Source organism: Dasypus novemcinctus, chromosome 21 (assembly GCF_030445035.2).
Source record: "Dasypus novemcinctus isolate mDasNov1 chromosome 21, mDasNov1.1.hap2, whole genome shotgun sequence".
Classification (NCBI taxonomy): Eukaryota; Metazoa; Chordata; class Mammalia; order Cingulata; family Dasypodidae; genus Dasypus; species Dasypus novemcinctus.
In genome coordinates this window covers 63,818,728-63,846,576 of record NC_080693.1, presented here as the reverse complement: position 1 = coordinate 63,846,576, position 27,849 = coordinate 63,818,728, and the positions used below count along the sequence as shown (strand labels likewise).

General features: G+C 43.4%; 1 protein-coding gene across 2 annotated transcripts in view; it reads left to right on the top strand.

Moving 5' to 3' along the window:
- Nucleotides 1-27,849, top strand: part of EFTUD2 (elongation factor Tu GTP binding domain containing 2) — a 47,010-nt gene that overhangs the window by 5,978 nt on the left and 13,183 nt on the right. For both annotated transcript variants that reach the window (XM_004458707.5, XM_071210706.1), the window contains 9 exons: nt 4,096-4,261; nt 4,925-5,003; nt 10,608-10,683; nt 11,173-11,238; nt 12,002-12,037; nt 15,703-15,793; nt 18,472-18,554; nt 21,928-22,094; nt 23,834-23,958. In XM_004458707.5, coding sequence (XP_004458764.2) covers nt 4,096-4,261; nt 4,925-5,003; nt 10,608-10,683; nt 11,173-11,238; nt 12,002-12,037; nt 15,703-15,793; nt 18,472-18,554; nt 21,928-22,094; nt 23,834-23,958 — 889 coding nt within the window. The remainder of the gene's footprint in view (nt 1-4,095; nt 4,262-4,924; nt 5,004-10,607; nt 10,684-11,172; nt 11,239-12,001; nt 12,038-15,702; nt 15,794-18,471; nt 18,555-21,927; nt 22,095-23,833; nt 23,959-27,849) is intronic.

Sequence of the window (27,849 nt, the reverse complement as noted above, 5' to 3'; positions counted from 1 at the left end):
CACTTATGAGGTCCCAGTTTCAGTCCCCAGCCTCAGTACCTTAAAAAAAAAAATGTCCTGGCTGTTGTGTGTCTTCTCTATCAGGGAAAATATCCTTCAAAAGGAAAAGATTAGGGAAGTGGCTTTGGCTCAATTGATTGGGCTCCTGTCTACCATATGGGAGGCCCAGGGTTTGCATCCCAGGGCCTCCTTGTGAAGGCAAGCTGGCATCCTCCCACGCAGAGCTGGCTCAGCAAGGTGACGCAACAAAGGAAGACAAACAGACACAGAAGAACACACAGTGAATGGATAGAAAGCAGACAGCAAACAAGCTGTGGGGGGGAGTTGGGGGGGAATAAAAAAATTTTTTTAATCTTTAAAAAAAAAAAGGAAAAGATTAATGTGGAAAAAGAAAATTGAAGCAATGTGAGGTTAAAAGAAGCATTGGGAAGCAGTTGTGGCTCAACTGATAGAGCGTCCGCCTACCATACGGAGGGTCCAGGGTTCAAACCCAGGGCCTCCTGACCCGTGTGATGAGCTGGCCCACACGCAGTGCTGCTGCGTGCAAGTAGTTCTGTGCCATGCGGCGGTGTCCTCCGCTTAGGGGAGCCCCACATGCAAGGAGTGCGTCCCACAAGGAGAGCTGCCCTGCGCGAAAAAAATACAGCCCACTCAAGAGTAGTGCCGCACACATGGAAAGCTGACGCAGCAAGATGACACAACAAAAAAGCAACACATTTTCCCAGTCCTGCATGACAAGAATGCAAGCAGATACAGAAGAACACACAGGGAATTGACCCAAAGAGCAGCAACACCGGGGGATGGGTGGAAAGGGGAGAGATAAAAAAAGAAGCGTCCTGCTGTTATAGGTGCATGCAGGCCTGCAGGCCCATATGATTTATATCATTTTGGGAGGGAGGAATGGGAGACCTTTCAGGTGAATTGCTAGCAAGGATGGTAATCTTTAAGAAACTGGAGTGGTCGTGGGGCCAGAAAGTTAATGAGATAACTCTTGTCCCCGTTTTGAAAAATGGAGATAAGGTGCTGCTTTTTCAAGACTACAGACTAGTAAACATGATATAATCTGTGATCAAACTATTGAAGGATTTTTAAAACAGATAACTGTTGAACACTTAGGAATTTAGTATGGGTTTTTAAAAAATAAATTTCTCTTGATAGGATTATTAGATTGAGCTATAGAACAGGGATATAATGTGAACATATTTGTAGCAGTTTGATATAATTGATGAATTCCAAAAAGAAATATTTGCTTGGTGGGTGGGGACTCACAGATAAAAGGCATGGCAAAGAGCAGAGTTGAGGGTTTCTGATGTTGAAACTTTGATGTTGGAGTTTGATGCTGAAGACTTAAGCTGGAGCTCCAGGAAGTAAGCTCACAGAGGAAAGAGAAGCCAACCCCAGGAAGGAAGAAACCTTGAACCCAGAGAAGAGCAAACCCCAGGAATGTAGGAACCCAGGAAGCCTGAACCCTTGCAGACATCGGCAGCCATCTTGTTCCAAATAGACTTTGGTGAAGGAAGTAACTTAAACGCTTTATGGCCTTTATACCCCAAATAAATACCCTTTATAACGCCCAGCAGATTTCTGGTATTTTGTATCAGCACCCCTTTGGCTGACTAATACAATATTGTATCTTAATTTGGCCAAAGCATTTGGAGAATATTTTCCTGATGTCTTTTATAATCTAGTTTTTTACTTTTAAAAACTGTTATTTTACAAAGATATTTTTGACTGCACAAGTAATTCATGAATGCATTCTCATTTAGACAACACAGATAGAAAAGTCTTGGTTATTCCATTGTACTCCCCCTCCCAAGGTAATCATTGTAATTCGTGATGTTCTTTTGGAAGGAACGTGGACTGGATTATTGTACAATTAGGAGCTCACATCTTATTGAACAATGGGACTCAAAGAGTTTTGATTAATAGGTGTCCGCCAGAGCTCTCATGACATACCCAGGCATCTGGGCTTGGTCTTGTCCTTTTCAACCTTTTTGTTGATGGTTTGTGCGAAGATAGAGAAGTGTTGTTCATAAAATTGCATATGTTGTAAAGCTAATATATTGGATAATGGAATCTAAATTCAAAGTGATCCTAACAAATTTGGATACCAAGCTAAATAAAGCCCAGGAATCCATCCGCTGAGTAAGTAAAGGACTAAGTAGGTGCCAAGGAATTATGATACAAGAGAGTCAAGGCACAGATCCTGCCATCAAGGAACCTACTTTTTACCAGGGGAGATGGAGAAGTAAGCAGATATTTACAATATGAAGCTGGGAAGGACAAGTGCCATTTAAGTGATATTAACTTAGTACCATAGTAATAGTATGTATGAGGGATCATTCCTGGCTGGGATGGCCAGGAAAGGCATCAGTGGGAGCAATACATTAGGTTGACACAAAGGATGGGTAGGTGGTGAGTGAATATTTGTTTTTACCTCAGATATGGTGGTTGAGTTAATCATACTCCTTGGTTTATACTCCTCAGTATTGGTTGTGCAAGGTTCCTCTCATTTAATTAATTTATTCTTTTATCTCATTCCCATACCTGCCACCATAATAGTAATCTTTTTTTTTTTAAAGATTTATTTATTTTTTAATTTATTTCTCTCCCCTTCCCCCCCCCCCCCACCCCGGTTGTCTGTTCTCTGTGTCTATTTGCTGCATCATCTTTGTCCACTTCTGTTGTTGTCAGCAGCACGTGAATCTGTGTTTCTTTTGGTTGCCTCATCTTGTGTCAGCTCTTCGTGTGGGCGGCGCCATTCTTAGGCAGGCTGCAGTTTGTTTCGCCCTGGGCGGTTCTCCTTATGGGGCGCACTCCTTGTGCATGGGACTTCCCTACGTGGGGGACACCGCTGCATGGCACGGCACTCCTTGCGCGCATCAGCACTGCGCGTGGACCAACTGCACACGGGTCAAGGAGGCCCGGGGTTTGAACCGCAAACCTCCCATGTGGTAGATGGACACCCTAACTACTGGGCCAAGTCCGCCGCCAATAGTAATCATTTTAATGATGTATATGTTTCTTCTTGTTTGTGTGACTTGCAAAATTTGTCTAATTGCCATGTATGCATGTTTTTTATTTTCTTTAATTTTGGGGGGTAGGACAACCATGTGCTAATGCTAAATGAGTTAAAAAAAATTTTTTTAATGTATTTTTAACTTAAGTAAGTGGTGGTGTATTTTCTGCCTTTGTCTCTTCTTCTGCTTAGCATTAAGGTTTTAGGATCCATCCCTGAGGCTGTGTATTTGTCTCATCTGTGGCATCTAACTGCTGCCCATTTCACCCTGGCGTACATCTCTCTCTTAGCGATGGTTATGCAGACTACCTACCACCAGCCTTCCCTCACCAAGAATAATACTGCAGTGAATGATCTCTAAATTTCACCATGTGAAAATTTCTTTGAATTATATTCCCAGAAGAAGAATTGCTGATCATAGGCGCATATATATGCTTAATTTGCATATATTTAGTTTGACTTAGTACTACCCAGATTGCTTTTCAGAATGGCTGCACCAGTCTAGGCTCCTTATAGCAGCATGAGGCTTCCACTAGCTTCCTACTTCACATGGAATGCCTAGATTTTAAAAATAATAATATTGATATATGTGATAGTAAAGAGAGACATAGGAGTTTTACAGTAGAGACAAGAAAGAAGAAAGGACATTTCAGAGAGAAGGGATGCAGTGAACAGGGGCCCAGAGTTGGTATGTCAAGGGGGAATGGTTTCTCCTCCAGGTTGCAGAAGCATCCTAACTAATCTCCCTCTTTCTTTCTTTGCCCCCCCTGCAGTATATTCTTAGCATGGGAACCAGAGTGATTCCTTTAAAACAAAAGTCAGATTATTTGACTTCTCTGGTTAAAACCCCTGGAGCAAAGTTTCTCAGACTCCACACTATTGACATTTGGAGCCAGATAATTCTTTGTTGTGGGGGGGTTGTAGGATGTTTAGCAGCATCCCTGGCCTTTACCCACTAGATGCCAGTAGCACTGTCGGGCAAGTGAAATCAGTGCTCTTAACATAACCGTGTTTGGTAGTCACGGAGCAGGAAAAGTGTATGCCTCTTTCAGCCTCCTTCCCTCCCTTGGTTTCAGATGGATGACGATGATGATGATGATGACATAGGAGATCACGATGACGATCACCCTGGCATGGAGGTGGTGCTGCATGAGGACAAGAAATACTACCCAACAGCTGAGGAAGTGTATGGTCCTGAGGTGGAGACCATAGTTCAGGAGGAAGACACCCAGCCTCTCACAGGTACGTCAGAAGGCACCGGGGTTGTCATAGGTGAAATCAAAACATAAACTTCACTTTGTGACTATCAGCCATCCTGAAAGTTCAGTAAATATTCATTAGTTTTTCTTTACTATGTTCAGGTAATATTTCTGGATTAAGAAACAATTTACCTCATTTTAATAGTCAGTAAAACTTCTAATTTGTTATTAAATAAATAAGAGTTATTTCTTCAATATCCCCTTTATGTGCAGGACAACCTTATTAAGTTCTCCCTGTGGCCTAATGTGCTTGGCCAAATAATCCCAGCCTCTTTAACCAATCCTCACAATGCTGATTTTGGTATTCCACCTCTTTCATACTCTTCATTGAGTATGCATTTTATAAATGCAAGCTGAGATTTTGAACTGACATGGACCTCAGCATGTATCCATAGTCTACTCCTTCCTTCCACCTGCCCACAAAATAAAGTCCAGACTCCTCAGTCCACAGTTCAAGATTCTTTATTGTCCACTGTCTCATGTCAAACTTCATTCTCAGAACTTGCTCAGCATGTGAGAGATCCATGAGAATAAAATAAGTTATCATATGTCATACATTTCTAAAACCCCCATCTAGTGGAATAGGCTATTTATTTTTGTTTTATACCTACTTGCTCATCAACCACTTTTTTTTTTCCTTTTCTAGAACCCATTATTAAACCAGTGAAAACCAAGAAATTCACTCTGATGGAGCAGACGTTACCTGTCACAGTATATGAAATGGAGTAAGTTTTAAGGTCTCTCAGTCTCTGTGCAGGAATAGTCTGGATTTCTCTTTTTGTAAAGGTAGGAAGTAGTTTGTGACTGATGTAGCCAGTAGATTGTGAAAACAAAAATATCTCCCTACAAGTTACCAAATTTTCTTTCAGCTTATATGGCCTTTGGGATATTTAGGCCCAATCTTAACTTTTCTCTTGGTTCTCATACAGATCTTAGCCATTTTCTTTTCTTCCAAACCTTTAGATTGGTATTAGAAGCCAGCCTTTAATAACAAACTGGAGATTGTAATTATCAGTTTTGGGGCTAACAGAACCTCTTTCGACCTGGTGATACTAAGAGTTTGAGGAACATGAATTCTTTATTTCGAATCACTTAGGCTCTTTATACTGCAAACTGGGAAAACATTTTCACTGATGAAATGTAGTTGTAAAGCTCTCATCTGTTGAAGTGCTTATGACTTATTAGATAATGAAACTTCTAAAATTGTTCACATCTTGTATATCCGAAAAAATGGGGTCCCTTCCTAAATGGTTAGCTCATCTGCCATCATTCAGTTATTTCTGAAACACTCTTCACATGTCTTTAGGACTTCCTTCATATTCCTTTGTGTTCTCAATGGTGATTTTTTTAAAGATTACCTTTGAGAGAGCACTTGATTTTTTTTTCCTCTTTTTTAAAAAAAATTTATTGAAGTATATCACACATACATAAACACACATAAACAATAAATGTATAGTAATAGTTGTGAACTTAGAAACATATATAACATTATACAAGGCTTTCATACCTCACCCTACCACCATTACCTTGCAATTGTAAAAAATTTCTAACTACTCATTAAAGAACATTCTCAAAATACTACTGTTAACCAAAGTATCTTTCATTTGGCCTATTTTCCCACCAACCCACCCTATATTATTATTTTTTATATTATTTATACATGACCATACATAAATAGTAAGTGTGTAGTAAAAATTGTAAACTTACAAAGCAAATGTGCATAACATCATACAGGGGTCCCATACATCACCCCACCACCTCACCTTACATTATCATGAGACATTTGTTACAAATTATGAAAGAATATCATCAAAATCTTACTACTAACTATAGTCCTTATCTTACATTTGGTGTATTTTTCCCTCAACCCACTCTATTATTATTTGTTAAATATATTTATATGACAGAAGTTGTAAACTTACAGAACAATCATGCACATGTACAAAATTCCCATACCGTATCCCTCTATTGACACACCCTACCATGGTGGAACAATTGTTATAGATTATAATATTATTGGACTATTACCAGGTCCATAGTGTACATTTGGCACACTTTTTCCTTATTTCCCCATTATTTTAGAACAGTACATCTTTGGTGTGGATGCATGAATATTACATTATTACTGTTAACCACAGTCCATAAGTTATTCCAGTTGTCTTTTTCCCATGCTTCACATTCCCACCACCCAGTAATAGTGATGTACATCTGCTCTACTTCACAAAGAACACTCTTGCATCTGTACCATCAACCACAATTCTCATTTACCTCTGGGTTTACTGTGTTATTCAGTCCCTAGATCATTCTCTAGCTTTCATTCAATTGGCATTTACATTCCTAGACTGCCCTTTTCAGCCACGCCACCTTCCCATTTATGAACCAGCTTTTACTATAATCTGTTATCGTCAACTCTATACATTTCCACACTTTGACAGTAGAGTTAGTTAAAACTTCTATATATGTTAAACATGAGTAGTCCATCTCAGTCCTCCTTTTATCTCCTTTAAGAATCCACCCCTGGGAAGCAGACTTGGCCCAGTGGTTAGGGCATCTGTCTACCACATGGGAGATCCGCGGTTCAAACCCTGGCCCTCCTTGACCTATGTGGAGCTGGCCCACGTGCAGTGCTGATGCGCGAAAGGAGTGCTGTGCCACGCAGGGGTGTCCCCGCATAGGGGAGCTCCACGCACAAGGAGTGTGCCCCGTAAGGAGAGCCGCCCAGTGCGAAAGAAAGTTCAGCCTGCCCAGGAATGGTACTGTACACGCAGAGAACGGGCACAAGATGATGCAACAAAAAGAAACCGATTCCCATGCCACTGACAACAACAGAAGCGGACAAAGAAGAACACACAGCAAATAGACACAGAGAACAGACAACTGGGGTGGGGGTGGGGGAAGGGGAGAGAAATTAAATAAATCTTTAAAAAAAAAAGCATCTACCACCTACCACCAGGTCTTAAAGATATTTTCTTCTAGCAGCTTTATGGTTTTTGCTTTTATATTTAGGTTTTTGATCCATTTTGAGTTAATTTTTATATAAGGTGTGAGATAGGGGTCCTCTCTCAATATCCAGTTCTCCTAGCACCATTTGTTGAATGGGCTGTTCTTCCCAAGCTGGGTTAGTTTGACAGGCTTGTCAAAAATCACTTGACCAGGGAAGCAGTTGTGGCTCAATCAGTGGGGCTCCCGTCTACCATATGGGAGGCCCTAGGTTCATGTCCCGGGGCCTTCTTGTGAAGGCAGTCTCGCCCGCACGCCGCGGAGCACCATAGGCCCACAAGCACCGTGGAGAGCCGACTCCCCAAGGTCACGCAACAGAAAAAAGGGAGACAAGCAAAAACACAGAAGAGCACGCAGCAAATGGACACAGAGAGCAGACAACATGCAAAAAGCCATAGGGGGGGTGGGGGAATAAAAAAAATCACTTGACCATAGGTGTGAGGATCTGTTTCTGAACCATCATTTTGTTTCCCTTGGTCTATGTGTCTGTCTGTATGCCAGTACCATGCTATTTTTACCACTGTAACTAGATAAAATGATTTATTTTATTTTTTAAATATTTATTTATTTATTTCTCTCCTTCCGCCCCGCCCCAGTTGTCTGTTCTCTGTGTCTATTTGCTGCGTGTTCTTCTTTATCCGCCTCTGTTGTTGTCAGCGGCACGGGAATCTGTGTTTCTTTTTTGTTGCGTCAGCCCTCCGTGTGTGCGGCGCCATTCTTGGGCAGGCTAAGCTTCTTTCACACTGGGCAGCTCTCCTTATGGGGCGTACTCCTTGCGCGTGGGGCTCCCCTATGCGGGGGACACCCCTGCATGGCACAGCACTCCTTGTGCACATCTGCACTGTGCATGGGCCAGCTCCACATGGGTCAAGGAGGCCAGGGTTTAAACCACGGACCTCCCATGTGGTATACAGACGCCCTAACCAGTGGGCCAAGTCCGCTTCCCAGATATGATTTAAAGATCAGAAGTGAGAGTTTTCCAACTTGCTTTTCCTTTTTAAGATGTTTCTGGCTATTCGGGACCCCTTAACCTTCCAAATAAATTTGATAATTATGTTTTCCATTTATTTTTTAAAATACTGGTAAAATTTTTGTTGGGTTTCTGTTGAATCTTTATATCAATTTGGGTAGAATTGACATCTTAATGATATTTAGTTTTCCAATCTGTGAGCATGGAATATTCTTCCAATTATTTGTCTTTTTTTATTTCTTTTAACAATGAGTTGTTTTCTGAATACAGGTGCTTTACATCATTGGTTAAGTTTATTCCTAAATATTTGATTATTTTAGTTGCTGTTATAAATGGAATTTTTTTTACTGACTTCCTCCTCAGATGAGAGGACTTGATTTTTAAAAGAACTAGTCATCTGAAGGCTACTTGCCACAAGTAAGACAGTCTTGGTTTTGATCAAGACGGATGTCCTTTCTGCTCAACATTGTTAATAGAATGGGATTTTCTTGAATGCCTTGTGAACTAGCCCTGTTTCAAAAGAGAACCTCCCAAGTGATTTTAGCTTTCTTGGCATCAATGAAGTAAATGTATAGCATCTAGCCTGAAGATTAGATTTGATTTATTTATTTATTTCAGATTTATTTTTCATTTTATTTCTCTCCCCCGCCCCCCCCCGCCCCCCCCCGCCCCCCCCGCCCCCCCCGCCCAGTTGTCTGTTCTCTGTGTCCATTCGCTGTGTCTTTTTCTGTGATCGCTTCTATCCTTATCAGCGGCACCAGGAATCTATGTTTCCTCTTGTTGTGTCATCTTGTTGTGTCAGCTCTCCGTGTGTATGGCACCATTCTTGGGCAGGCTGGACTTTCTTTCGCGCTGAGTGGCTCTCCTTACGGGCGAACTCCTTGCACATGGGGCTACCCTAGCGGGGACACCCCTGCATGGCAGGGCACTCCTTGTGCGCATCAGCACTGCGCATCGACCAGCTCCACACAAATCAAGGAGGCCCGGGGTTTGAACTGTGGACCTTCCATGTGGTAGGCGGATGCCCTATCCATTGGGCCAAGTCCACTTCCCTAGCCTGAAGATTTTAAAAGGGACTGGACTCATGTCGATGTTTGTTTATCTTCTAAAAATTATGTCTTTTTCATTTTATTTTATTTTATTTTATTTTATTTTAAGGAAAGTTTAGATTACATAAATAACACATCAAAAATATAGGGGATTCCCATATACCCCACCCCCCTCCCCCTGTTTTGTTTTTGGTTTTGTTTTCCTCTCTTTTTTTTCTTCCTTCCTCCCTCCCTCCCCTTCCTTTCCCCCCCACCCCCCCACCCCCTCTGCCTAATCTGTGTCCATTTGCTGTGTGTTCTTCTGTGTCCACTTTATTCTTGCCAGCAGCCTGGGAATCTGTGTCTCTTTTTGTTGTGTCATCTTGCTGCATCAACTCTCTGTGTGTGCAGCACCACTCCCGGGCAGGCTGGACTTTTCTTTTGCACTAGGTGGCTCTCCTTATGGGGCGCACGCCTTGCACATGGGGCTCTCCTATGCAGGGGTCACCCCTTTATGGCACGGCATTCCTTGCGCGCATCAGCACTGTGCGTGGGCCAGCTCCACACGGGTCAAGGAGGTCCTGGGTTTGAACCATGGACCTCCCATGTGGTAGGCAGGTGCTCTATCCATTGAGCCAAGTCCACTTCCCTCACTTTCTTTTTAAATCTCATTTTACTGTCAGAACCCCCAATACATTTCTTCTTCTTTTTTTTTTTTTTTAAGATTTATTTTATTTCTCTTCCCTTCCCCCTGCTCTCTGTCCATGTGCTATGTGTTCTTCTGTGTCCGCTTGCATTATCAGGCGGCACTGGGAATATGCGTCTCTTTTTTTGGTTATTGCATCGTCTTGCTGCATCAGTTCTCTGTGTGTGCGGCACCACTCCTGGGCGGGCTGCGCTTTTTTTTCATGCAGGGCGGCTCTCCTTGCAGGGCACACACCCTGTGCGTGGGGCACCCCTACGCCAGGGCACCCCTGCATGGCACGGCACTCCTTGCGCATGGCAGCATTGCATGTGGGACAGCTTACTACACTGGTCAGGAGGCTCTGGGGATTGAACCCTGGACCCTCCATATGGTAGATGGATGCTTTATCAGTTGAGCCACGTCTGTTTCCCCCCAGTACATTTTGTGCTCAGATTTTATCATCTCCTGGGTAAGTCTGTTATGTTCCTAAAGCAAGAACTGTTTCAGTGTGAAAATCCACATCTGCCTTTGAGCAGTTCTCCAGTTGGTCTGAAAATTTTTCTGGCCTAAATACCTAAAACACCTTTAGGGTTTTGGGCACTATTCACCATTTCAAAACTTGGCCAAAGTCCCTTTTCTCTTTCAGTTTCTTGGCAGATCTGATGGACAACTCAGAGCTCATCAGAAATGTGACCCTTTGTGGCCATCTCCACCATGGCAAGGTGAGAGAGCTTGTGGATACTTGGAACAGGAGTCATCTTTGTTCCTGCTTGTTATTTACCTCTCAGAGTCAGTGAGTTGAGGTTTGAGATTATAGGGCTGGGGATCTTAACTCTGAGACTCCATGCCTATTATGAAATTGCCATGTGAAAATCTAGCTTTTCCTGAGTAGTGACTAGTCTTTCCTAAGCCATTTGCATACCTGAGCCTTATGTCTACATTTGGACAGAAGAGAGGAAATTGAGCCTTACTCTGATTTTATAAATTTTTAAGTTTTTATTTCCTGGGGGATGCCTGTCCAAGAAAAATTTCATCTTTCATTTGAAAATAATCCTGTGGCTTTAATGTTAATCCTTTGCTGTCCCATAATCCTCTTTGCTCTCCTCTTCCTCTCCTTATCCCTAAATTGTGTAGTGTATTGGGAGCAGGGGAGAGGGCACAGTAGATTTTCATTTGTAGTTGGCAGAGTGTAACCTTCTCTTCCCTTTCAGACATGTTTTGTAGATTGTTTAATAGAGCAGACTCATCCAGAAATCAGAAAACGCTATGACCAAGATGTAAGTAGAACTGCTGTTGAGGGTTTAGGAGAAATGATTCAAATATATGGAGGTGTCTCTTTCCTTACCCTTCCTTCACCCTTCCCACTCTCTTAATAAATAATGATGTCTACAAAGTGTTGCTTTATAATTGTAATCTCTCTTAATAGCTTTTAAGAAAATAATTCCACATTTCTCAGGAGCATAGAGAATACTAACTTCTGCAGTATTTTTGGATGATCTGTTCTGCTCTTGGGATTCCTCCTCTGTTCTGATATATCCTGACTTTTATAGTCTATTCTTACCTGTCATGGTATTAATAGCCTGCTCTATAAATATGATACAATTGAACCTTGTTTTCATGGTAAATTTAAATGCCTCTGCCTGATTCTAAGTGTGGCTACAAGTCTCAGTGCAATAAATGTTCATTCTCCACCAGAGTGATGTTTTGACATGTGGGGCTTCTGTGCAAGCTGCTCTGTGATTCCCATTTCCACTCAAAGAATTTAGTGCGTTTGATCTAATTTAGCTTTCCAGCTAGTGGAAAGCTTCAGTGACCCACTCCCCCACCAATCTGCGCCCACCACCCACATCCAGAGCAGTGTCCAACTGGGTGGGCACTGGTCTTATTGTCTGGAATTGCTATGGGGATTGCTGTTGTCTTCAATCTCTTCTCTTGAGGCAGAAACCCTTGAGTGGGGAGGTGGTGAGTGAGAGTGATTGAAGGCTTGTGTGTGGGAGAGGGGTGTGAATTCAGGTGGTAATAACAGTTAATTTTTTTCAGCTGTGCTACACTGATATCCTCTTCACTGAACAGGAGGTGAGTATGTCTTGGGGAAATCAGATTGTTGCCCACATCAGACCCAACCTGTAGTAGCTTTGTAGGGAACATAGTGAATCTTTAAGATAGAATTTTGGTCTATACCGTGTCCCATCACCACCACCACCTCATAATGCTTTATTTCCCCTGCTTCTCCCAATCATCCCATGATCTGTAACTTGAAGAGAGCTAGGTAGGCAAGCAGTATTGTAAGAGTAGGGACCTTCCTAACATTGACTGGCTTTAACTTGGCCTAATAGGGTAAATACTAAGAGGTAATGTCTACATTTATACGCCGAGTTACTCAACTCAACATGATTTTAAAAATGGCATCATCCTTAAACTCTGTAAGATGATTCTGTGCATATGATGATATCTTTCTAGGAGTAACTGCTTTTTTATTTTTCCTTGAAGTACCGGGACCAGGGATTGAACCTGGGACCTCGTATTTGGGAAGCTGATGCTTAACCACAGAACTACATTGGCTCTCCTAGCTTCTATTTTTCCTTTTTAAGATTCGTTTTTATTTATTCCCCTACCCCCCACCCCCCACCTTTGTTTATCACTTGCTGAGCCTGTTCATCTTCCTTGTTTCTTTAGGAGGCACTGGGAACCAAACCCAGGACCTCTGATGTGGGAGGAAGAGGTCTAATTGCTTGAACCACCTCTGCTCCCTACTTTGTTGTGCCTCTCATTCTGATTTTCCTCCCCACATCTCTTGTTGTGTCATCCTGTTGCATCAGCTCACCGTGCCAGCCCGTCTCATCAGCTTTCTGTCTTCTTTAAGAGGTACTGGGGAGGTGGCAGACTTGGCCCAGTGGTTAGGGCGTCCATCTACCACATGGGAGCTCTGCAGTTCAAACCCCAGGCCTCCTTGACCCATGTGGAGCTGGCCCATGCGCAGTGCTGATGCGCACAAGAAGTGCTGTGCCATGCAGGGGTGTCTCCTGCGTAGGGGAGCCCCACGTGCAATGAGTGCGCCCCGTAAGGAGAGCCGCCCAGCGGGAGAGAAAGCGCAGCCTGCCCAGAAATGGTGCCACACACACGGAAGGCTGACACAACAAGATGACGCAACAAAAAGAAACACAGATTCCCGTGCCACCGACAACAACAGAAGCAGACAAAGAAGATGCAGCAAATTGACACAGAGAACAAACAACTGGGGTGGGGGTGGAAGGGGAGAGAAATAAATAAATCTTAAAAAAAAAAAAGGAGGCACTGGGGAAGTGGACTTGGCCCAGTGGATAGGGCGTCTGCCTACCACATGGAAGGTCCATGGTTCAAACCCTGGGCCTCCTTGACCTGTGTGGAGCTGGCCCATGCACAGTGCTGATGCGCGTAAGGAGTGCCCTGCCATGCAGGGGTGTCCCCCGCTAGGGCAGCCCACGTGCAAGGAGTTCGCCCCGTAAGGAGAGCCACCCAGCACAAAAGAAAGTCCAGCCTGCCCAAGAATGGCGCCACACACATGGAGAGCTGACACAACAAGATGACAGAACGAAAAGAAACACAGATTCCCAGTGTTGCTGATAAGGATAGAAGCGGTCACAGAAGAGCACATAGCAAATGGACACAGAGCAGACAACTGGGGGGAGAAGGGGAGAAAAATAAATTAAAAAAAAAAAAAGAGACACTAGGGGGAAGTGGCTGTGGCTCAATTGATTGGGCTTCCATCTACCATATGGGAAGGCAAGCTGGCCTGCGCCCATGGAGAGCTGACAGCCTGCGCCTGCGGAGAGCTGGTGCAGCAAGAAGATGCAACAAAGGGAGACAAGCAGACACAGAACACACAGCAAATGGACACAGAACAGACAGCAAGTGAGCCGCAAGTGTGTGTGGGGGTAAATAATAAATCTTAAAAAAAAAATTTTTTAAAGAAGCACTGGGAACTTATTCTCCCTGCTTTGTTGTGTCTCCAATCATGTTCTTTTTCTTCTCATGTCTCTTGCTGTGTCAGCTTGCCATGCCTGCCCATTGCACCAGCTTGCTGTGTTTAGGGGGAACCAAGATCTAAAACAACAACCTCCCGTGTGGTATGCAGGGGTCCATTTGCCTGAGCCACATCCGTTTTCCTCTCCTAGCTTTTTAAGAAGGGATTTATGTGTCATTGTGCTTTTCTTTCTATATCAAGAAATGAATGTATGTCTCTGTCTTCCCATTCTGTCTGGTTCTTTCTGTTTTTCTGTCATCCTCTCTTCTGATCCCTTCTCTTTCCCCTCTCCCTTATTTCTGTCCCTTTTCCTAAATGACCACATGAGAAGCTCAAGTACATAAGTTGATTAACATGCAAGAATTTTTTTTTACCACCCCCTTCAGGCTTTTTGCATGCTGTCTGCTCTCTGTCCATTTGCTTTGTGTTCTTCTGTGTCTGTATTTATTTTTATTTATTTCCCTTCCCCCCTTGCGGCTTGCTTGCTGTCTGCTCTCTGTGTCCGTTTGCTGCACGCTCTTCTACATTTTTTCCTTGTCTCCCTTTTTGATGCGTCACCTTGCTGAGTCGGCTCTCTGTTGCACTTGAGGGCCAGTGGTACCCCGCAGCACTTGTGGCCTGGGCAGTACTCCACGGCACCTGGGCCGGCGGCTCTCTACAGTGCAGGCGAGCCTGCCTTCACAAGGAGGCCCTGGGATGTGAACCTAGGGCCTCCCATATGGTAGACAGGAGCCCAACTGATTGAGCCACAGCCGCTTCCCAACATGCAAGAATTTTGAAAAGTCCTGGCATATCAATGAATGTTAGCTATCGCTGTTTTTTAAAAATATATTTACATATTCCACTAGAGATTTTTAAAATGTTTCTTGTTACAGCTTTTATAATATTTCTCTTATAAAAAGAAACAACTAAAATGCCCCAAATTGTTTCTTTTTACTTATATGGTATTCAGTTATTTTTGTTTCCAATGTGTGACTAACTTTGAGTTGAAGGGAGGATAAGATTCAAGGACCCTGGATTCTCTGATAAACTTTTATACTACTTTGCTTACTTGTTCTTTTTTTTTTTTTTTAAGATTGGTTTATTTCCCACCTGCCTTGTTGTCTGCTCTCTGCGTCCATTCTCTGTGCTTTCTTCTGTGTCTGCATAACTTCTCTTTAAGTGGCACCAGGAACTGATCCTGGGACCTTCTGGAGTGGGAGAGAGGTGCTCAGTCTCTTGTGCCACCTTAGTTCCTTAGTCTATTGTGTCTCTCATTATCTCGCCTGTGTCTGTTTTTGTTGCATCATCTTGCTGCACCAGCTCTCCGCTTGGGCCAGCTTGCTGTGCAGGCCAGCACTTCTGTGTGGGCCAGCACTCAGAGTAGCTCGCCGCTCAGACCAGCTTGCCACGCGGGCCAGCTTACCTTCACCAGGAGGCTTCGCAAATCAAACCCTGGACCTCCCAAATAGTATATGGGAGCCCAAATGCTGGAGCCACATCCACTTCCCCTGCTTCTTCATATTTCTTTTTACGTTTTTGTATTCGAATCAAACCAAAAATAAAAATAAAAAATATTTTCTTTAACACCAAGATATTTAATCTTTAAGGTCATGTTAGATAGAGGCCTAGATAAAAATCACACCTGCTACAAAGAGCAACATTAGAGTAATTTACCATTAACTGGCAAGCCTGAAAGCAGAATGAATCCCCCTTGTATAGGAGGAAATCTTGACCATTTTCTCTTTGTGACTTTCAGAGAGGTGTTGGCATCAAAAGCACTCCTGTGACAGTGGTCTTGCCAGATACCAAAGGAAAATCATATCTTTTCAATGTCATGGACACTCCAGGTAGGACATGATGTTTTACCTTCAGAACCTTGTCCTGTTTTTTGTGCTTCCACTTTGCAGAGCAGTGCAGAGTAGTACATCTTAGTTTTTTCATTCCCCCTTCATTGAAATAATTTTCATTTGTGTCTCTCTCATGCGTTTGACTATTTAATTAGCAAACAGCAGGCTGTGTCACTCCTCTCTTTACATTGCTCTAGAATATTTAAATTTTAGGAAATTTGATTCATAGATTCATTTCAAAATGTTTCAGGCCCCATGCTAGACCCTGGGAGAAAAGGTGAATCAGACTTGGTCCCTGGCCTCAGGCATTCTGAATCTCTTTAGGGAAACTATGGAGACGACAAACCAACCACGAGGTGACCGTACAGATTAGCATGTGAACAGCTGTCCTTGCTCTATGACTTACTTTTTCTCCATCGAAGAACCAACCCAGGGCAGAGTTGTTTTGGTTTTTTTAAAAATACTTTTTAAAATTTTTAGAAAATACTTTTGATTACATAAATGTTACATGTAAAATATAGGGGATTCCCATATGCCCCACTCCCTACCGCTCCCATACTTTCCCACATTAATGACATCCTTCATTAGTGTGGTACATTTGTTACAATTGATGAACACATATTGGAGCATTGCCACTAAGCGTGGGTTATAGTTTACATTATAGTTTACACTCTGTCCTGCACAATTTGTAGTTTTGACAAAATATATAATGGCCTGTATCCATCACTGCAATGGCTCTACATCAATAATAAAAATTCTTCCATTGCTAGAATAACAATAAGTCTACAGTAGAATAACCGTAAGTATGCTCTAGTCCATTGTTCATTCCCCAGTCCTCAGGATTCTGGGATGGTGATGCCCACTCTGCCTCTAAATGAGTGGGGACTTAGGTCCCATGGGGCTGATGGATGGGACTATCTTGCTTGCAGATGCAGGCTCTCTCTGTTCCTTGGGATGGGCGTTGTCCATCATCATCTCCGTGATTGTTGTCCTGGATGAATCCAATGACCTGGAGAGTTAGGTGTTGGAACTCTGTTGCAATTCAGGCCCCACCTGGCACATGGACAGCTCAAAGATTTAAGTCTTTTGGACATAGACCTTTCAAGTATTATACTAACTATAGGTTCAAGTAGTTGGCGCAAAAGAGCATATATAGGAAACCACAAATGAGTCAAACTGTCACACTGGGAAGCGTAAATTCCAAAGTATGGCCCACTGGCAGGGTGCCAAACTCCTGAGCTGTCTGACCTACCTATAGTGTCTAGATGTCTCTAGGGCCCTCAGGAGCCCTTCTATTAGAAGCAATATTTACTGTGGCAGTCAGTGAGATCCTGCTGAGACATGCATAAGTGTGACTTCTGGAATGACCTCATAACTCACTTTGAAATCTCTTAGCCTTAAAAACTCATGTGTATTTACCCCCTCCCTGTTTTGGTTCTTTTTCCAGGTGCATTGCTAGTTGGTGCTTGGTAATAATACCTCATTGCCAGGAAAGCTCATCCCCAGGAGTCATGTCCCATGCTGGGGGTGGGGGGAACATAATGGATTTACATGCTGAGTTTGACTTAGAGAGAGGCCACATTTGAGCAACAGGGAGGCTCTCAGGAGGTAACTCTTAGGCAACATATAATACTAGGCTAAGTTTCTATTTTAAAAGAAAAGGTTCATAAGTACAGTCAGTCATCAATATCAAGGGCCCGTTGCAGTAGTCCCATCTCTGCTAGGCACTGTCCCTGTACTCAGGGGATTCTTGCTGTCCAGACAGAGAATGTGGCAGAGGTCCCCAGGATGGGAATTTGATATTCTTTTGGTTTTTGTGTGGATCTTCACCCACCGTGACAGTGCCCCATGAACATTTGAACACATTCGTATGCAAAGCAGAGTTTTAAATAGAAAATTTGGGTTTGGGCAGGTTGGTCTTGATCACACCCTTAAGTGCCCAGTGCCCCACACCTCTCAGCCCCTACTCCACCAGCAGCGCCTTGCCAGGAACAGTCTTCTTTGAGCAGCACAACGTGCTTCAGGCTTTCCTTTGCAATGTCCCACAGAACTCTGCTAACTGATACTTAGACTCAGCAAGTATGTGAATGAGTGTGAATGTTACACCCCTCCTATGTAAAACACTTCTCTTGTTTTATATCTGGGGGCCTCCTGTATAAAAGCATAATCCAAAAATGTGACTCTAATGATAGAATTTTTAACATTTTATTTGAAATTTAAAGGACAGTTGTAAAAATAATACAAAATCCTGTGCAGAGAACTCCAGTATACCCTCCACCCAGCTAGCCAGATCCATCGACTTTTAACATTTTGTCACATTTGCCGTATCATTCTCTCTCTTTCTCCATCTGTCCATTCATTGGTCCATCCTTCTATCTGTCCACCAATATATCTCTTTTCTAAGCATGAGAGAGCTATCTAAATATATACCATGCTCCTTGAATACATAATAGTTCCATGTATAGTTCTAAGAAAAAGTTATTGATATTCTCTTATGTAACCACCTTATATATAGTTATCAAGTTCAAGAAATTTAACATATTTCAATCTCATCGTAGAATTTTATATGCTGTGGGGAGGAGGGAGAGGGCATGCAGTGCCCCTCAAATCACCTTACAAGTAACTTATGTGTCATCCTGTCCCCTGCAAATGGCAACTTACCTGGTATTGCTTTTCAGGACATGTGAATTTTTCTGATGAGGTCACAGCTGGGTTGCGCATCTCAGATGGAGTAGTCCTTTTCATCGATGCTGCTGAGGGGGTGAGTCAGATTCTGATCTCTTAGAACCTTTCCCCTGTTCTGTTTGTCCCCACATAATGCCCAGACCCCTGAGTGAGCAGGGAGCCAGAGAATGTGAGAATCTGTGGGATCAATGCTCAGGCTCCTAAAGTTAAGACAGCAAATGCAGTTCAAAATTAATCCTCTACGTGGGCCCCCTTGCTTCCTGCCCAGTGATGCTCAAAGCAATAGGACCCATCGTCATTCAGGAAACAAATATAAAATGAAAAATTTAATCAGAGGAGAATGTATTTGTAGGATTTAACATGTTTAATGAATTTTTCTAAAGTAAAAAGAAATTGAAGTTAAAAAGCCCAGGGCATCTTTCCTTTTTCTTTTTTTTTAAAGATTTATTTACTTATGTCATCAGTGGCATGGGAAGTGTGGGCGGCGCCATTCCTGGGCAGGCTGCACCCTCTTTCGCGCTGGGCAGCTCTCCTTACGGGCGCACTCCTTGCACATGGGGCTCCCCTACGTGGCAGGGCACTCCTTGCGCGCATCAGCACTGCTCATGGGCCAGCTCCACACAGGGGTCCAGGAGGCCCGGGGTTTGAACCGCGGACCTCCCGTGTGGGGTTTGAACCGCGGACCTCCCGTGTGGTAGACCGACACCCTAACCACTGGGCCAAGTCCGTTTCCCTTTCCTTTTTCTAAGTTAGAAGATTGGGCAGCTCTGACCTCACTCGTGTTATCTTTGATGAAGTGTAGCCAGCAGAGGGAGCAAGAATTTCCTTTTTTCAAACTATTACTTTGGGAAGCAGATTTGGCCCAACGGTTAGGGCGTCTGCCCAGCACATTGGAGGTCCAAGGTTCATACCCAGGGCCTCCTGACCCATGTGGAGCTGGCCCACGCACAGTGCTGATGCGCTCGAGGAGTGCCGTGTCACACAAGGTGTCCCCCGCATAGGAGAGCCCCACACGCAAGGAGTGCACCCCGTAAAGAGAGCTGCCCAGCGTGAAAAAAAGTGTACCCTGCCCAGAAATGGTGCCGCACACACGGAGAGCCTGATGCAACAAGATGACACAACAAAAAGAGACACAGATTCCCGGTGCCACTGACAATAATACAAGTGGACACAGAAGAACACACAGCAAATGGACACAGAGCCTAGACAACTGGGGGGGAGGGAGAAGGCAAGAAATAAAAAATAAAAATCTAAAAGAGCAAAACAAAACAGTTACTTCATTTCGGAATAATTTCTTACCGAAAAGTTGCAAGAATAGTACATAGAACTCAACTTCATTTTCTCATAGTTCTCTCTCTAGTTCTACACATATACATTTATTTTTCCCCCTTGAACCATTTCTAAGAAAAATATTTCAGAATGTATTTCCTCAGAACAAGGACTTTCACTTATATGACAGTATAACAGTTACCAACATCAGGAAATTTATTACTGATAGAATACAGGTCTTATTATACAACCTTATTCAGTTTCACCAGTTGTCCCAGTAATGTCCATTATAGCCTTACCCCGCCCCCCTCCCCCCCCATCCTGATCCAGGGTGCTGCATAGCATTTCTTTTTTTGTCTCTTTAGCTTCCTTTAATCAGAACTGTTCTTCAGCCTTCCTTGGTCTTTCAGGGCATTGACATTTTGAAAGATTAAGGCCATTTATTTTATAAAATCTCTCTTAATTTGAGTTTCTCTAATGTTTCCTCATGGTTAGGTTCAGATTATTTTGGGCAGGAATATTATGTAAGTAATGTTAACTGCTTGTTAGGATATCATGTCAAGAGATAAATGATACGTTACCCCTCTTTTAGTGACGTAGGTGGGTCTCCCAGGTTTCCCCAGTGTAAAGTTACTGTTTTCCTCTTGTGGGGAGATGCTTTGAGTCTATGTATGCTTTCTATTCCTTATCAAACTTCACCCACTAGTTTCAGCATCTATTGATAATTCGTGGTTTATTTCTTTAAGAGTTGCAAGATTGGATTTTCTAACTCTTATTACTCCTTTTGTATTTATTAGTTGGAATTCTCGTTGTAAAAAAGAACTTTCTCTTCCATTTGCTTATTTATTTATTTATCAATATGAATTCATGGATTCTTAGTTTATTCAGTGGTTTATAATCCATTATTGTCCTTATTGTTTTGATGTTCTTGTTGATCTAGATTTACCTAGTGAGTGCTCATTCGGGCTGTCTCCCTTATCCTTTTGACTTGTCCCATCTTTTTTTTTTTTTTTTTAAATACTTCCTTACTTATAGGCACAAAAAGATGTTTTCGACTCATCTTGTATTTTACCTACCCCAGTCCTGAATCAGCCATTTCTCTGAGGAGCTCTGTTTCCTTTTAGTGAAAACTGATGTTTAGAAACAAAGCTCTCTGACTGTTCATTGCTACCTGGGTGTATTGCCTCTAGGCCCTATCACTGAACAGGGCTGGATAATACACACACACCTGCACAGAGCTATGTCTATTTCTATACATATGTATTAAGGGAAGCAGATGTGGCTCAAGTGACGGGGCTTCTGCCTACCACATGGGAGGACCCAGGTTCGATCCCTGGGGCCTCCTGGTGAAAAAGAGAAAGCATGCCTGCATGGTGAGCCAGTGCCTGCATGGCAAGCCAAGTGCCTGCGCAGTGAGCCAAGTGCCCGCACAGCGAACTGAGTGCCCATGTGATGCCCGCATAGTGAGCCAAGTGCCTTCGTAGTGAGCCAACTGCCTGCGTAGTGAACCAAGTGCCTGCGTGGTGAGCCGAGTGTCCACTTGAATGCCCACATGTCGAGCCAGTGCCCACACAGTGATCCCAGTGCCAATGCAAGTGAGTCACACAGCAAGATGATGACGCAGCAAAAGAGAGATGAAGGGAAGAGTCAAAGTGAAGCACAGCAGAACTGAAGTGGTGCAGGTGACAGGGATCTCTCTTCACATTAGAGGTCCCCAGGATCAGATCCCCAGCCAATCATAAAGGAGAAAAAATGAGAAGAGAAGACAAAAAGAGAAATAGATACAGAAGATCACACAGTGAATAGACATAGGCAGCAAAAATAGCAGGGTGGGGAGAGAAGGAGGGGAAGGAAAAAAAAGAGTAAAAACCATTAGTTCATCCTGATACCCCAAATCCGTTCCATCCCCACAGGTTCTTCCTAGACTTCCTCTGTTCCTTTTCCAGCTCCCAGCATCATCAGTGTATTTATTCATTTCTAAGTCCTACAAGGTGCCCTCGTAAAAGTTCCTGTATCTGCCTTTGGGCAAGTTCCTCTGCTTCCACTCAACAATCTATTTTTCCAGGTCTTCTTTTCCCCTCAGATCCTATATGTTGAAATAATACCCTCTTTGGCTCTACCCCTGGCCTTTTCTGCCCTTTTTGCACTTATTACCACCTTCTGCACCTTCTGTTTCTCAGGTAATGCTGAACACAGAGCGACTGATCAAGCATGCAGTGCAGGAGAGGCTGGCGGTCACTGTGTGTATCAACAAGATTGACCGGCTGATCCTGGAGCTGAAGCTGCCACCGACGGATGCTTATTACAAGTTGCGCCACATTGTGGATGAGGTCAATGGATTAATCAGGTATGGGACCCCTGGGGCTGCATTTCCTCACCTTGAGGGTTGTTCGTTTTTTTTTGAAATTTTACTTCTAAACACCTCTGGGTGTGACCCATTTCTTGGCATGTGTTGAAGAGTTTGCCAGGCAGGGCTAGAGACCCATTTCGGAGTTTTTTAGGGGTCAGCTTCACAGCTTTGGCTGTGTTAACCGTGCCTCAGCCAGCTGTGCTCACTTCCCACAGATCTTTAGTATTGTGGTCAATATCTTGGGCTCTGGAATCTATCTTATCTTCACCACATACCAACCCAGTAAATTTGGGGAAATAACTTAAGCTTCTAGAGCCTCAGTTTCCCTTACTGTCAAAAGCAAATAATAATTTCTGTTTAATGGTTGCTGTGATGCCAGTACCTGGCGTACAGTAACTCATCAGTGAGTAGTGTTAGCTGCTGTTATTATCTTATTATTATTAACACAGGCTCAGTAATAACCCAGGAACTGCTTGCTATTGCTTCTGTGGGTGTAACTGCTTTTCAACAAAATGGATAAGTATGAGTAATGTTGGAAGACCTTAGTATACGGTATCAAAAGAGGTTAGACAAATCTATCTTAAAGATATCATCTCTGCAGGCTGAAGCATGTACTGGATAACTTCTTGAGGCCCCTCAGATGGGCCTGGGAAGAGGCTGGACTGCTGTAAGAATGCCTCTGCAGTTGAGGATTGGGGACCAGAAGACAGATTTGTCTTCAGGAGCTTCCCCAGTTTTTAGCACTAATTCTCAACACGGGTATCGTCTCACCATCTCTGGTAGGGCCTAGAATCACTAGGCCCAACATTTCTTTTTTAAAAAGGGGGCGGGGAACAAGTGTAGCTCAGTAGTTGAGTGCCTTCTTCCCATGTACAATGTCTTGGGTTCAATTTCCAGTACTTCCAATATAAAAAAAAAGGAGGAAAGGTAGGGGGACCAGATCCTGATAATGCCAAAATAGGGAGTCAAGAGATAATACCTCAAAACTGTGAAGAAGAAATAGCCATGTAAACATATTATTTAGAAATGTGAAGGTAAATGCTCTAAAACCAGCTTTAAAAGAGCTGAAAGTAGTTGATTGTTGGGAGCATAACCTGAAGTGTGGTTAAGTGGGAGAGGGGATGGCTCTTTAGAAACCAGCACTTTCGTATCTAAAGTAAGAGATCTATAAAACTGTATGCTTATATGGCTAGGGTTGTATATTCTATCCTTATTTATGATATTGATGTTTTTCTTAATAAATGTTAGTGAACTTGGGATGCTTGAGACATCTTCATGGCTTTTAAGAATCAAAGTTCTGACATGAATATGTAAAACTAAGCCAAACAAAACAATGTAGAAAAGAATTTTTATTTTTACTTGTGCTTATGCCTGCTTGTTCTTCCAAAATCGAGTCTTCTCTAAAATATATTCCTATCTTATCGTGTTAAATTCATTTCTTGTTTTCCAAGGTCTTTGACTCTGTCCTCCAAGTTTCCCCTTGTCTATCTGGTACAGTTAACTTTTCCAGATTGTGCAGAATGTTCCCAGCCCTAGGAAATCAGCTTGGTACTGGGAGTTAGGGAACAACTCCATAATGTCACTTTCTTGGACCAGGCCATTGGTAAAGCGGAGCATAATCCCCTTCTGAGGTTGGAGAGAGGCTATGATATTAAGTTCCTGCCCTGTACCCTTGGCAGCATGTCAGTATTGTGCTGCCCAGCCTGGCTCAGTGCTCATGACTCTCTCTGTTGCAGCATGTATTCCACTGATGAGAACCTGATCCTTTCCCCACTCCTGGGCAACGTCTGTTTCTCCAGCTCCCAGTACAGCATCTGCTTCACGCTGGGTTCCTTTGCCAAGATCTACGCTGACACCTTTGGTAAGCTCTGGTTGGCTGCCTGTCTCACCAACTTCCCCAGAGTCATGTGTGCATTTGCTGCTGAAAGGTCCAGAAATTGCCTTCATGCTCGACTCCCCTGTTGGGGTTCTTTTTTGCCTCAGTGCCCTTTCTTTAGGCTAAGTGGGTTGTAAGAGGTAGAAAAATAGAAGTGACTAGGAAGAAATGGGACAAGAGCGAGCTCATTTCAGGAACAGAACTCTCCTAAACCAAGATAGATTTAGTCAAATATGCATTATCCATGCCCACAAAGTCCTTTCAGAACCCCTTTTTTTTTTTTTAAGATTTGTTTTTCCTCTCCCCTTCCCCCCCAGTTGTCTGCTCTCTGTCTCCATTTGCTGTATGTTCCTCTGTGACCGCCTCTATCCCTATCAGCGGCACGCGGAATCTGTATTTCTTTTTGTTGCGTCATCTTGTTGTGTCAGCTATCCGTGTGTGCAGTGCCATTCTTGGGCAGTCTGCACTTTCCTTTGCGCTGGGCGGCTCTCCCCATGGAGTGCACTCCTTGCGTGTGGGGACACCCCTGCTTGGCACGGCACACCCTGCTTGCATCAGCACCACGCAGAGGCCAGTTCCACACGCGTCAAGGAGGCCCGGGGCTTGAACTGCAGACCTCCCATGTGGTAGGCAGATGCTCTATCCACTGGGCCAAGTCCGCTTCCCTCAGAACCCTTTCTTAAAGATGGAATCTGGGAAGCGGACTTGGCCCGGTGGTTAGGGTGTCCGCCTACCACATGGGAGGTCCGTGGTTCAAACCCTGGGCCTCCTTGACCCGTGTGCAGCTGACCCGTGCACGGTGCTGATGCACGCAGGGAGTGCTGTGCCATGCAGGGGTATCACGTAGGGGAGCCCCATGCACAAGGAGCGCGCCCTGTAAGGAGAGCTGCCCAGCGCAAAAGGAAGTTCAGCCTGCCCAAGAATGGCACCACACACGGAGAGCTGATGCAACAAGATGACGCAACAAAAAGAAACACAGATTCCCGTGCCACTGACAACAACAGAAGCAGACAAAGAAGAACACTCATCAAATAGACACAGAGAACAGACAACCGGGGCGGGGGTGGGGGGAATGAAATAAAATAAATATTTAAAAAATAAATAAAGATGGAATCTTTCTCACGATTAGGGCCTCTTGCTATCTTCCCAGACATAACAAGGCACATAGAAATTTTATAGGTCTTATTGAGAAATCATGTTGGATTTGCAGTCAGCATGTATGAGCCTCCTCTGGCATGTCTGGTTGGTTGATTTTATGGATTCCTGGAGACTTGACACTAGAGCCTGGGGACCATCTTCGGCTCCCTGACTCTCCATCTCTGTGCCTTCCCTGTTACTGCAAATTCCATTAGGAAATATGTATTGAGAGTCTTCTGAGTCTCACATTCTGTACTTCCTTGCAGGGGAGTCATTATTAGCCCCATTTTTCGAGCCAGGGAGACAGGCTCTGTAGGAAACCTCACAGCTGATAGGCACTGGAGCTCTAGTGTTTCTCTTCTTCCCAGTCAACTATCTAGCCTCACTCTCAGTATGTTTGATTTTGTGGGGGGAAGAAAGGGGGAAAGGGGCAATGAAAACTTTTTTTTTTTCCACGTACATGCATAATACATGCCGATTGTAGAAAAGCAGAAAATACAGTAAAATTTAGACAAGGAAGCAAAATTACCCATAATTTCGTTACCATTGCCTTATTAACATTTTGCTATATAGTTCCCTTCATCTCTATTTATGGCATAATTGAGATCATTGCATATACATATGGTGTATTGCAATTTTATCTTGTGTTTTTCATTCAACATTGGATTACAGGAATTTGCCTATTTTATTAAAAGTTTTTCATCATTTTATATAACTACCCATTAGTCCACTATATAATGTACTATAATCTAATCATTTTCTATATGCCTCTTTAAAAATATTAAGGGTAGATGAACAGTGAGATGTGAAGAAGGTTATAGTAGAAGTGTGTTTCTGAATGTCCTTTGTATCAACATGTCAAGGAAAACCCAGGGCCTTTTCTGTAATTATATTGTAGAGATGATTCATTTTCTGATGGAAAATGGCCCTGAGCCTCGGGAGAGATTGTTACTCATCCTTTGACCCCATTGTTAGTATACAAAGGAGCCCAGCCATGGGCTCCAACATTATGATCAAAAGAAACCAGGAGAAAGTCAGCACTGGAGAGAATACTGAGATCATAGAGTCATTCCCCTTCATTTTATATATGAGAAAACTATGCCCAAGTTCATAGAACTTACTCATAGAACTGGAGCTAGAGTAGAATCCTTTGCTTCTCTTTCCGTTAGATCATATTGCCAAAACTGAATACCACGTCCTTTTATTAGGAAAACCACAAAGCTTGATGAATGATTTCTGATTTCTAGGAACTTCATCCAGTGGGTAGAGATTCAGAATCCCACCAAGTGATGAATGGTAATTTAAGGTCATGTGGGCTGAGTGCAAAGTAGCTGCTGCAAGCTGGTGGAGCTGAGATGATCAAGAGCAAAAGATGACCTTGGGGTTAGGAAAGGCTTTGTGAAGGTAATGGGACTTAGACAAGGGAGCCAGGAATTCCAAACTCGGAAGGTTGGGAGAGGAGGCCTGATGGCAGGTGATGATGGCCATGGCCTGTCCAGGTAATGGGACTGTTTCACAGAGGAGAACAGTTCAGGTACACCTGTTGGTGGAATGGGTTGGAACCACAGTGAGGAGGATTAGGAATGCCAGATTAAGGAATTTAGATTTGATCCTGTAGGCAGTTAGGAGCTATTCAAGATTGGGGTGGGTTATATGTGCAGGGCTCAAGAAAGACAGAACAGGAGAAGAATAGAAAGCAGGAAGGATCACTTGTTTAAGACAGGTTTGCCGTGTTCACATACAAGATTGTGAGTGCTGGATCAGAGTTTTCTGTGTAACCATGCTACGTGCAGTCCTTGCTCTCCAGAAGATTCTGTCCTGGATTAGAGCATAATAGTGTGACAAGTATAATAATAGTGGTGTGTCAAAGGCATGGAGGTTCACAGAGGAGGAAAAATTTCAGCAACTAATGTGGGAAAGAAAGAGGGATTTGGTAGTCAGTGGAGTGGGAAAGAAGAAGATCTTGAGCTTGTATGAAATGCACATGGTAGCCCCACTGATAGAAAAGTCTGCAGGGTAATGTGGCTGTAGAAAAAAGGTGATGAATTTCCAGTGTGACATCTAAAGTGAGAGGAAACAGTCTGACATCTGGGTAGAAATATCCAGGGAGTAGTTGGAGATATCTGTGATCTAATCAGATGTGACAGGTGCTCTTGACTCAGTAGATTGTGAATTTAAAAAGCCACAGTTCCTTACTTGAGTCTGACCAGGATTAGGATTGCAGTCAGATTTAAAATTTTACCTTGGTAAAATGAGAGGAAAGTTAGGCTTTGGTGTATTCTCTCCAGAGGGCAGGGTGATGCCTCCTCAACGCTTAGGACTAGTCAAGAGCCTTCTGGCAAGGCTGCAGCGGTATGGTTACCCACATTGGCAGGAGAGTAGAGCTTCTCTGTGGGGAAGGCAGAACAAGGGACCCACCAACCTCTTCCTGTGGCAGGGACGCGGTTTAGGCACCAACAGAGGAAATACACAGGCAGTTGAACTTTATTTGTTTAAGTTTGGTCCCCCTTCCCCCACTTGTGCCTTATTGAGTGCTGTCCTCTGTCTCTTCGCTGTGTGTTCTTCTGTGTCTGTATTTATTTATTTTATTTCCCCTCCTCCCTTGCAACTTGCTTGCTGTCTCCTCTCTGTGTCCATTCGCTGAGCGCTCTTCTGTGTTCTCGCTTGTCTCCTTTTTTTTGTTGCGTCACCTTGCTATGTCGGCAGACAGCGGGGGGAAGGGGAGAGAAAGAAATAAAA